The sequence below is a fragment of the Rutilus rutilus genome (genome assembly GCF_951802725.1).
Source record: "Rutilus rutilus genome assembly, chromosome: 7".
NCBI classification, from domain to species: domain Eukaryota; kingdom Metazoa; phylum Chordata; class Actinopteri; order Cypriniformes; family Leuciscidae; genus Rutilus; species Rutilus rutilus.
This window is the reverse complement of record NC_140221.1, coordinates 17,186,672-17,199,585: the sequence shown is the minus strand read 5'-3', so window position 1 is coordinate 17,199,585 and position 12,914 is coordinate 17,186,672. Positions and strand designations below refer to the sequence as shown.

The window sequence follows — 12,914 nt, the reverse complement described above, 5'->3', positions numbered from 1 at the left end:
CCCACCTCCCAAATCCTTAAACCTAATGCTGCATGGCAAACCATTAATCTGCCAACATTTGGCCATTTTGAGAATATCAGCATCAGTGTTGTCTCTCACATGGCCATCTGCAGATTTTAGAACTGAATTAAGGCAATGTATAATTTATATATGTATGTTTATTCATTTTTACATGTTTTAGCTAAATATTGTGTAATATGTTTACTTAAATTGAGCAATTTGTGTATTCTTGTTTACTATCACTAAATTAGCCAAATTTAAATCATAAAAAAAACTATAAATAGAATATATATAATTAAATGTGTAGAAATATCGGTTACACGTTATTTTAAGGTGTCATTGTTACAGTGTAATTATATATTTAAGTACTGAGTAATATTAAGCAACTACATGTGCTTACTATAGGGTTAGGGTAGGATTTGGTTGAGGGTTAGTTTCATGTAATTATGCATAATTTACTGTTATTACTATGGTAAGTACATGTAACATATGTAACAAGGACACTGTAAAATAAAGTGTTACCGAAATATCTTAAAAATATTTTAGATAAGATGGTCGTTATATAAAATACGTTAGTCGATGATAAGATGCTTGGTCAACTAAATTTTAATTGGTTGGTGGGTCGCAGAAAAAAAATATCTGCACAGGAAGTGATGAAGTCATGCACTCTGACAGGTTGTTAACATAGCTTGTCCATGCGTAATTATGCCGGGAAGGAAATCCAAACGTTCGCCTATCATTCTTTGACCTCAAACATTGAAACGTGAGTAGTAGCCTAACGTTAGCCACTTTACATGGCACACACAAGTCGTGGTTTGGTACGTACCTCGGTTTTGGGGTCACGGGTCGATATGAGTTTGGTACAACAGGAAAAAAGCAACAAATCCCCAATGCTAGGTTTCTTTTCATTTATTTTGAACAGACAGTAGTGCAAATTACAGTTTGTTCCACCTAGCAGCATTTAGCCCCCCTGAGGTAGTTGTACTTTGTAGGTTTTTTTTTTTTTTTTTTTTTTTTGATTGATCATTAAATGACATTTAAAGGTGCTGTATGTAACTTTTTCACTCTACTAAAGCATACAAATGCCATATGTTTGCAGATATTTAGGAAACATGCTGAGTTCACATACTCGTTTCTCTGAAAAACACTTCTACAGCCAGTTATTTTACTTTAAAATGTGCGTTCCGTGTTGGAATGTCTGTTTTGTTTTGGTCTGTGATCTCGCCCACTGTCAGTTCACCCAATAGTATTTCAACACCCCGGGATGCCAGTTGGCAGGAAACACAGGGTATTGCAGTCATTGCAGCCAGCAAACAAACTGGGTCAGAGATTGCAGATTCTACCCAACCTAAAAAGCCTTGGTATCAAAAAATCTCTATGAACGAGAGCATATTAAAACCCAGACAAATCAACCCATCAACTTACGGGGCAAGTCTTCTCGGCTTTCATTGTCAATTGCGCTCGTTCCTGTTGCATGTCCTCAAACTGGCAACCCGCGTGACCGTCATTCTTATTGACTGCACCTTCAACAAAAAGAGACAGGGTTCTGTCATTTCATTTTATAATACATATACATACAGTGAAGATAGTGAATTTACGCATTGCCCTAACCACATTTGTGTGGCTATTAATATGTTTAAGATCTTTTAAAATGACACTGAAATGAGGCAGGGTGGCATATACAAATATACATACAGATAACCGGAGTAGCCAAGGTGAGGTGAGTGACGTTATCAAGGACGCTGCTGTACCATTCGCAGAATTACCGAACTTGCGTCCTCCCAAGTCGAACTTGGCATGCTTGGTATTGAGAAACACCCTTGTTTTGGGTAGGTCATTGGTGCATAGATTGTCTTTTCTTCTTCTGCTCTTTTTCCTGTTGTGACTTAGTAAATAGCATTGCATTAACCATGTGCGCCCCCTTCTGGATTGGAGTGTGGATCACCTTTGACTGACTGTATTCATCATCTGACTCTATGCACCAAACTGTGACATCCATACTGTGTGCGGTGATTTAGCTTCATGCAGAGGGTGGAAGCTAAATCAGTTCCACGCTTACTGCATTACATGCATTTCTCTCTATAGGTGAATCTACTATACTGCAAAGATAATGAGTCAGCATTGTCAACTTTCATCTTTGCAGCTGACACAGATTCAGAAAACAATCCTTTTTTTAATAAATGATTTAAATATTTCCCTGCTGTTTTTACTACACCTTATAATCATTACTTTTGCCAGTGTGCTGTGGCAAGCTTAATTTATATTTTAAAGGCTCGTTTAAATTTTATGCAGAACAATGTTACAGTATAATATAATTTTTTTAGACCTAAAATGCCCCCAGTAAATAATTTAAGTAATAAAAATACACTCACCTAAAGGATTATTAGGAACACCTGTTCAATTTCTCATTAATGCAATTATCTAATCAACCAATCACATGGCAGTTGCTTCAATGCATTTAGGGGTGTGGTCCTGGTCAAGACAATCTCCTGAACTCCAAACTGAATGTCAGAATGGGAAAGAAAGGTGATTTAAGCAATTTTGAGCGTGGCATGGTTGTTGGTGCCAGACGGGCCGGTCTGAGTATTTCACAATCTGCTCAGTTACTGGGATTTTCACGCACAACCATTTCTAGGGTTTACAAAGAATGGTGTGAAAAGGGAAAAACATCCAGTATGCAGCAGTCCTGTGGGCGAAAATGCCTTGTTGATGCTAGAGGTCAGAGGAGAATGGGCCGACTGATTCAAGCTGATAGAAGAGCAACTTTGACTGAAATAACCACTCGTTACAACCGAGGTATGCAGCAAAGCATTTGTGAAGCCACAATACGCACAACCTTGAGGCGGATGGCTACAACAGCAGAAGACCCCACCGGGTACCACTCATCTCCACTACAAATAGGAAAAAGAGGCTACAATTTGCACGAGCTCACCAAAATTGGACAGTTGAAGACTAGAAAAATGTTGCCTGGTCTGATGAGTCTCGATTTCTGTTGAGACATTCAGATGGTAGAGTCAGAATTTGGCGTAAACAGAATGAGAACATGGATCCATCATGCCTTGTTACCACTGTGCAGGCTGGTGGTGGTGGTGTAATGGTGTGGGGGATGTTTTCTTGGCACACTTTAGGCCCCTTAGTGCCAATTGGGCATCGTTTAAATGCCACGGCCTACCTGAGCATTGTTTCTGACCATGTCCATCCCTTTATGACCACCATGTACCCATCCTCTGATGGCTACTTCCAGCAGGATAATGCACCATGTCACAAAGCTCGAATCATTTCAAATTGGTTTCTTGAACATGACAATGAGTTCACTGTACTAAAATGGCCCCCACAGTCACCAGATCTCAACCCAATAGAGCATCTTTGGGATGTGGTGGAACGGGAGCTTCGTGCCCTGGATGTGCATCCCACAAATCTCCATCAACTGCAAGATGCTATCCTATCAATATGGGCCAACATTTCTAAAGAATGCTTTCAGCACCTTGTTGAATCAATGCCACGTAGAATTAAGGCAGTTCTGAAGGCGAAAGGGGGTCAAACACAGTATTAGTATGGTGTTCCTAATAATCCTTTAGGTGAGTGTAAATAATATATTTAAATGTGTGACTAGTTGACTACTAATGGCTTAAATGAACAAATACCAATGGTCTAGGAAAATCTTTAGTCGTGGGCAGCCCTAAAGATGGCCCTTGATGTTGGTTTTGGTCAATAAAGTTGCTTTGAAATAGAAGTAGCAAATAACAGATTATCGGAAATCAAAAGTAGAGCGGAGACTTGGTTCTATCTATATAGGTTGTTAATTGCAATTTGAAATGTGGGTGTTGTGCTCAAACATTTATGTAAGCTTACAGTCGATTGTGGAGGCGCTGGATTTAATTGGAGTAAATGATTGGAGAAGTCTGGCATTCGTCACTAAAGAGAAATCTGTCGTTTTCACTGGAAGGATAAATGGATTAATCGTTCTCAATGAGGTATATTAAATGCAATTTCAAAATAGATTGGGTGAAAGTTTTGACTACTGAAATATCTGCTAATATACATTTATTTTCTTTAAATGCATCTGAATTTATTTATTAATAATTTCACAAAATTGTGTTGCTTTTATGTGTTGAAAGTCAACTTTGAAAAAGTATAAAAAAGGCTAAACACTCTCTATGGATCATATTTTTGTCTTCATTTGCTGATTTCTCTTCTCACTCAAAACTGGTCCTTAAATACATAGTCGTGACTTTTGAGAGGATACATTAAATGAAAGGTTTTCAGTTCTTTGACCACGTGACCATGTTAGACTTTGTGTTAAAATGACATTCTGTGGGGACAGCTGTGTTTGCTATCAGCAGTACATTTACTCTGCGAAAAGAAAAACACGCAAGTCTTAGACTGGAATCAAAAGAGCCAAAATGATGCCTTAGTTTAAAGTGTGAACTTCATTAAAGCATTCACAGTTTTAATAACAGTTCTCTGGCATCTGGCAGCGTTTGAAAGTATGACGTGCAATATGTCATAGTAGGTGCAATTCTGGCAGAAATTAAAAATGTTTTTCTTCCTACTGCTGCAAGGTCAAAAATTCTCTGCTACTGGGTAGCGCCTTAATGGTTTATACTCCAGAGCAAAGCATCAAGGGTGATATGTTTGACTCAAGGGAGACTAATACTCCCCAGACACATAGAAAAAATATCTTATACCAGTCCATCCATTGGGACACAGTACATCTAGAGTCTCCCTGTTTATCCCCCGTGAGACATTATTATTATTATTTTTTATTTTTTATTTTGTTCTTCTAAAGTTAACCATTGGTAGGTTGATTTTCCCGAATGATTTCTCAGATGTTCTGTGGTGGTTTCAAAACATTCTGTTTGTTTGACCTTCCCAACCAGTCCGATACAGCAACATTGATTCAACCAGTAAGTTTGGGGAAAAGTGTGAGGAAACGTACAAATATGTTAACTTACTGTTTATACAGTTTTGTCTTTTTTACAGCATCCTCCACGGGTATAAATTTATCAACAAATGATTCTCAATATATAAGCCACTTCACACCAATGTGAACACCAACTATTGCTGCCAAGTTAAATGAGATGGATGCTAGTGAAATTGGCAATCATATCCTGAGTGTGGCAAATTAAAAGTGCTAATTAGTTTCTTGTTGGCTGTAGTTACTCATATTGTAGGTAAACGTCACTTTTGATGCTGTGCTGGTGTTTGGGCTGTCAGAGGGTGGGCTCCACTGGGTATTGCATAATATTGTGTGTCTCGATGGCATTGGCTAAGGTGCAAGATCTATCACTCTTTCTTTTTCTATTTTGCTCTCTTTCTCCCACCACAGTTCTCTTGTACTGATACTGCCTCAGGCTGGAGTTATTTATTTATTGGCACATGGATGGGCTTGTTTGCCACAACTCCACTGTGATACAGAATAGCCAAGGCATTGTTGCTTTTGTCCTCTTTTCAGATCTTTTTCACATCATTCTCCCTCTCTTCCATTCTTTTCCTCTTTCTCACTCGCTATGAAATTTATTTTTGGGTACTATTAGTCCGCAATTACACGCAGGTCTTGATGCCCAATTCCGATTTGTTGACTATATCAGATTTCATTGACGACCAGCTAACATCTTCTTTTAAAAGTGACCCATATCCGATATCTGCATTTACACTGTACACTTGGCGAAACAACCCAAGGTTGACCCGGAAAAGCTTAGGCCGAAAAGGAAGTAAAAATGGCGCGATTTGCAATGGATCCAGATGAAATAATAATATTATTAATGAGACATTTATTTCCACATATTAATGATGCCTGAAACCGATCTGAGAATATCGGAATCCATGTGCTTTTTTTCCCCCTGCTTTACAAGTTCATGGGTCATATCCAATGTGTTCAACATGGGAGGGAAAAATTGGAATTGGGTCACTTGAACCATGCAATGTAAATGTGGCCGTAGTCTCAGATAATCATCAGCCATTATAGGGGACGTGACAACAGAGATATAGAATATTTATGCATTCAATAGAGAGTATAAGGCCTAGTCCATTACAGGCCTAGAGTTTTTCCTCCTGCGCTTTAAAAAAAAATCCCGTCCACACATGCTCGGTTTAAAAGATATCTCCGCCTATATGAAAACGTAAAAACACGCTATCACGCACTGTCAAGAGCATGCCACACCAGCAGGCGGCGATATAACCTTAATCGTAAAGCCACGTTGGCCAATCAGAAGCCTGAATCAGAAGCAAAAACCCCGGTTTTACTGTCCACACGACAACACTGCAACCGGCGTTTCTGAAAATCCTCACCCTGGCAGGGGTTTTCAAAAATGTTCGGTTTCAGTGACCTGATACTGCGTTTCCGTGTGGACGAACGGCCGAACCGCGTAAAAAAAGTCACGGTTATAAAAATACCCATGTCCGTGTGGACAAGGCCTAAATGTAGCTGAATTTCAGCAGTTAACTTACATTTTTAAGTTAATTTTGCCATGTCTGCACTTATTTACCCTATAATGCTTCTACTGTATCATATTTGATACTCAAATTTCTAAGGCCTCTAAATTATCAGCATGATCAAAATGTTGCTGAAAAACCTGTTGTACACAATCAACAGGTATTGTAACAGGTATTGTACACAATACCTTCTGTCATCTGATTGATAATTCTTTTTTTTCTTTTTGTTTTTGCATATAAAAGGCCTTTTTGTATAATTGTACAAATGTCCACCCTCAGGTTGTTGTACATGTCTTTTTGCTGTGAAATTGTTAGCAATATTTATAAATTAAAATTAAGAATTTTATATTGTTAGTGATATTGTTGTATTGTTAGTAATATTTCAAGATTAACATGCATATGTCAGGCTTTGCAAGTTTAATAAATTGTATGTTTCAAAGCATTTCTCAAGCAAAAAAAGGGTTCTCATTTAATAGTGTCACGCTTGGCAAAGCGTGGTTAAACAGGAACAAGATGAAGATGAAATATAGAATAGGCTTTATTTACACAGGCAAAAAACAACCAAACTCAGCGTATGCGTTGACGAGAACAGACAGAAAAACACAGCAACTTATATACAAAGGAAAACAAGGGTAATTGATGATGAACACCTGTGATGATAAATTAATCTCCATAGCAACTCATAAGTAGCGGGAAACCAAACAAAGGACAACAGGAACTAATGAATACGTACTAAAAGTCCATGAAAACAAAACTAACAGAACATAACTATTACAGATAGCTATTTCCCATCACTTTTTCATACCACCTGTAACATCACGTCTCAGCCTTATATGATGCAATATAACCTAAATTATCTTTTTTTTTTTTTTTATAAACCAGCTACAAGAAGCAAAACATTTTGTAGGTTGCTTTTTCTATTTCTTTGGCATTCTATTAGTTGTGGAAATGTCATTGGTCCAAAATCCCACTCTGCTGTATGTTAAACATCAAATATGTTCTGATTGGGTGTGATTGTGCGACATAATGGTAATGTACATGTTCGTTTTCAGTGAGGTGAGACTAATTGCTTGACCAATTACTCAGTGGAAACTAGAAACGTGTCTCGCCTGGTTGGGACAGTGTCAGACGTTACAGCCATGGCCATTCACTGACCATCTGATGCATATTGCTCACAGAATTGGCATGACAACTGTTTGTTTCAAAGCTGTTGATGTTTTATGGAAATCAAAATGACTACTGGTGGTGTTTTTTAAGGCATTTTACTATTGTTCATGATTAGGGTTCAGGGGTCTTTCAGATGTTTTGTATAATGGGGATTATTATTATTATTATTATTATTATTATATATATTTTTTTTTTTTGTCGTAGTACAGCTTTTTACTTATCCTGCCAGCATTTACAATATTAAGTGTGTGTGTGTATATATATATATATATATATATATATATATATATATATATATATATATATATATATATATATATATATAATATAATATAATATAATATTAATTTTTATTCTTATTTTTTTTGAGAGAAAATAAAATAAAAATAAATTATATACTTTTTTTTTTTTTGTGATTTTTTTTTTTTTTAAGTGAAACTGATATATATATATATATATGGTGACTTAAGTTTCCGTGGCCCACCGCAATAATTTTAACAGACCTGACTATCTGTCGCGTTGGTTAATGAGGACTTAGAAACAGAGATTGTTAACACAGTCTTTATTAAATAAACTGGCAACAAACAGAAAATGCAGATAATGGGTTACCGAGCTCAGGCCCAGTTCCAGAATCAAATCAGGTGCTCTAGCCTTAATGCACATAAATCGATCAGACTTTGCAAAAACTTTCCATTGCAGTGGTCACTAAGTCAATCATTGCAATTTCGAGAGTGAATTTTGCATGTGCAACTTGTTTGTGGCCGTTAATCAATAAAGCCGTCTACAATTTGTTTGTTAAAATGAGAGGATTCGTGAGCTTGCAAAGCTCAGCACTGAATAAAAACTCCAGCGTTTTGAGCGGTGAGTGAATTCTGACTAACTTAAACCCCTCTGATTGGCCATTGCATTCAAGAAATCAACAGATATGTCTGCGATTGGCTACGTTGCTCAACACTGCAAAAGCAGGTTGTAAACAGAAGCATTTGACACTCTCCAGAGCGCAAAAACAAATACGCAATGGAGCGTTTGCCAAATCGGTTCGCCAATGTCCTATTATTACAGCTTCAACTGAGGGTGCTCTTTCTTTCATTTGAGTGTGCTTTGGCACCCTCTGCACCCCCGTGGAACCGGGCCTGACCGCACCTCAAGAGACTCTGGCACATAATTAGACAATTACACCTTAAAAACTAAAATCTTTGTGACTCACCTAATGCAAAGGTTGTTGTTGTTTAGCATTTACCAAGCACTGTATTTCGGACTGAAGAGAACAAGGTTGCAAACGGAGATCAGGCTTGATGTGAAGCTTATTCCGGTAAAATAATGTGTAATTACAATTAATTTTATTAATAACAAATTAATAGCAATTCTGAACACCTTAGTAATTACATGCCAACACCCTAGCAAGTTGGTGGTGACTATAAAGCGCAAGCACCACTCACAGTTTCCTCAAATGTCAAATTCCAGTCTTATTTTGTACACTAGAATCCACTTAGAATATCATGATCATTATACGCTCAGACTCGCGCTGCACAGCTGTAGTTGTGACACTGCGCACTCACAGAGGTTCAAAAATACAACGCTTCAGTGTTTGCTCAAGCGTGTGCTTCATATTGAAATTCCTCCCTTCACACTAGAATAGCTTTTTGTCCATGCCCGTTTGCCTTTATAGTGCATATATGTGTCCTGGCAGCATCTTGCAGAGAGTGTCTGCACATCGCCATGGCAACAAGGCTCACTCGTTCACCTGCGCTGTATTTAAGAATGTAAATACGTTTGTTGTGTAACACCCTTGAATGATGCATTGTGAGCAGCCTTGACGCAGAACTTTCTTCTGTGAGCAATGGGTAGTAGAGCAGCATTGGTTGCCATAGCGAAGAGGCAGTTGGAGGCACATGATAGAGGCAGGCAGTCACTCCTCAATATTTAGAGAGAGCATTTCTAAGTTGAGATAACTGAAGAAGTGAGAAGGTGTGCTTAAGATCTCGTAATGTTATTCGGAACTTCGAACTTGGGAAACTTTGTCTTGACCTTTAAGAACTCTCCTTTCACTCAGTGGCTGCTAGTTTTTCATTGCTTCACATAACTATATTATGCACTTGACTGGGGACCTATTATGCAACTTTTACATGGTTTTACACAACATTTTTACCAGAGGCTAGCGTATTTTTCCAATAGTTTTTTTCTTTTTTCACGTTTTAAAGAATGTTCAATTTTGGGTAAAACGCAGAGCTTTATTCATTATGTCGACTCCTTTGCTGTGTCTGAAATTGCTGATTCATGTGTCAGAGAGCTGGAGCTGTCGCAGAAACAATATCAGTCACAGTTTTATCCTACTTGTAGCTTACTTTACAATAAAATGTGTAATTTTATGCATACTTCCATGCCAGCTTTGTGGTTTCCATGATATCCTAATTTGTGTTCATCATTAAACAAATATTTAAAAACGAAACTGCCAACAGGAATAAGTGTACATTATATGTATTTAGACTATATATTATTTTTAGTATCTTGAACTCTCCTGTTAAAGCAGAGTGTTTTACACTTATTAATAGCGTGTATTACACATTATTCAGAGTGTAATAAATATTCTTATTGTCGGCCCAGTTTTGACTTAAAGTAAATGGAGCAAATGTCAATTGCGAGAGTCAATTACATTGACTACTACAGTGGAAATCAGCCCATTTGCATTTAAAGATACATGTACGTATGAATACAGTGTGTTTTGCTTCCACTCAAAAAGGGGCATTTTGGGCATGGGATAGTAAATGATCTGTGGAGTATTTTGAGCTGAAACAGAGACATTATGGAGATACCTACGATTTATATTACATCTTGTAAAAAGGGGCATAATAGGTCCCATTTAAAGATCAAATGTCTTTGGTATCACAGTGCGCTTTCATAGACAGATAAATTACTTGATTGAAAACTTAGTCGATTTAATGATTTACAATCTGTACATTATCTGAGTGGCTGGCTTTACATCATTTCCAGGAGTAAGGGGGCACAAGTCTTTATCAACCTGCCAGAAGACAAAGTCATGTTTAAAAGTTCCCAGACAGAAAAACAAGTAACTGAATTTACCGAAGTTTACAAGGTTCATGGTATTGAATCTATGTACTCAACACTTTCTGTTTAAAATATTTAAAAGTATATCAAAAGGTTTGGGTCAGTATGTAAAAAAAAACAAAAAAAACTACTTTTATTCAGCAAGGATGCATCAAATTGATCAAAAGTGACAGTAAAGGCATTTATAATATTACAAAAGATTTCAATTCCAAATAAAAGCTGTTTCTTTTGAACTGTCTATTCATCAAAGAATCCTGAAAAAGAAAATAAAAATATTAAGCAGCACAACTGTTTTCAACATTAATAATAATTGAACTGTGTGACTGCACTATTTATTGTAATTGTAATGTAAATATAAATTTAAACTAAAGGCCTTTTCACATCGAACATGAATATTTGGCACAAACAAGAATTTGAGTAGAAGCAATGCACTCCTATTCACCTACAGTATCACTAGGTTGAGCATTCTCCATATAACAGAAACACTTTTTTATCCTTCAAGTAAAAAATTGTTTTCTTTGTCCGGTGTTTAAAAACTTAGTGACCAATAAGATACACTGTAAGCTTCAGTAATGTTCTCATCATATGTATTTACAAGTAATGTTGGTTGTATTTGATAAGGATGGTAAAGTTAGCAGCTTTGCCTTGAAATTCTCTAACACCTCCATCAGTAAAAGTAAAGACTGCCTGTAATAAATGTGAACTTCTTGCTAGGACTACATCACAGAAAAAAAACAAGACATAAATCTTATTTATGGCATATACAGTGCAGAAGCAGCATTTTCTTTGATTGTGCCACATTTTTACGTCCTTCACGCCAACCCATGTGTAATCTTCTGACCTGCCAAACTAAGACTTCTGTAAGCAAAACTGAATGATAATGCCAAGAGCAGCCTCATGTCTCTTGTTCTGCTTCAGCGCCCTGTCTGCGTATCCTCTGTGTGTCTCATATTCACACTCTAGCTCAATACCTCACATGAGCCTGCTAAAAAAACACATCAATAAATGGAGGAATGAACACGTCCCCCCACCTCTGGAATGAGATGTGCGCATTGGTGTGAGGTGGTAATGCTATGCAGATAATGGGCTGCTGATAATGTTCGTAAGTGGCGAGTGAGGGGGTGGTTGCTGTTTGCGTGGTTTGTGCGTCTGGCTCAAGGATGTCTCGCTCTTTCACACAGGCAGGATGCTGAGTAACCAAATCTATATTGTTATTCCTAATGGATTGTCTTTAGTTGTTAGTAGAAATTGTCCTTTCTGACTGTAGCTTTCAAGCTAAAATCACCAAACTTCGCACAGTCAGTGTTCTTACTTATTTTTTTACTCACCCAAAAATGAAAATTACCCTACGATTTACTCACCCTCAAGTCATCCTAGGTGTATATGACATTCTTCTTTCAGACGAATACAATCGGAGATATATAAAAAAAAAATGTTCTGGCTCTTCCAAGCTTTATAATGGCAGTGAATGGCCGTTTCTGTCCATAAAAGTGCATCTATCCATCATAAAAGTGCTCCACACAGCTCTGGGGGGTTAATAAAGGCCTTCTGAAGTGAAGCGATGCGTTAGTGTAAGAAAAATATCCATATTTATAACTTTATTAAGTAAATTTTTATGATGGATAGATGCATTTTTATGGACTTCAAAACAGAAACGGCCACTCTCTGCCATTATAAAGCTTGGAAGAGCCAGGACATTTTTTTATATAACTCTGATTGTATTTGTCTGAAAGAAGGATGTCATATACACCTAGGATGACTTGAGGGTGAGTAAATCATTGGCTAATTTTCTTTTTTGGGTGAACTATCCCTTTAACTTCAATCTATCTGCCATCCATCTGACAGAACACCTTAGCAACTGCTTAGTAGATTTTAAACTTTCAGGTAAGAATTCATCAAGTCGACATTATAGTTTATCTGACAAACTTTCCTTTTCTAGTTACTTTTGCAATTCTGTTTGGTGATGTTAGCGGTGCAGAATTGACGGCTTTATATTATGTTCAGATGTGTGGACTTAGATTCTTTTTCTTCTCTGTGTGTTTCTGCAGGTGAAGTGTCTGACGTTGTTTGTGACCCACTATCCTCCGTTATGTGAGCTGGAGCACTTGTACCCGCAGCATGTGGGGAATTACCACATGGCTTTCCTGCTCAATGAGCCAGAGAGCACTTCTGATGGTGTGTATGCATATATCTACAGTACCAACTTGCATTACATAAGCTTATGTAATATTTACACTTCTGTTCAA

At 37.3% G+C, this 12,914-nt stretch overlaps 1 protein-coding gene across 1 annotated transcript in view; it reads left to right on the top strand.

Annotated features, from left to right (window-relative positions):
* msh3 (mutS homolog 3 (E. coli)) overlaps positions 1 to 12,914 on the top strand; it is a 67,374-nt gene that overhangs the window by 44,930 nt on the left and 9,530 nt on the right. The window contains exon 22 of the mRNA XM_084414059.1: positions 12,717 to 12,843. Within this exon, the coding sequence (XP_084270185.1) occupies positions 12,717 to 12,843 (127 nt within the window). The remainder of the gene's footprint in view (positions 1 to 12,716; positions 12,844 to 12,914) is intronic.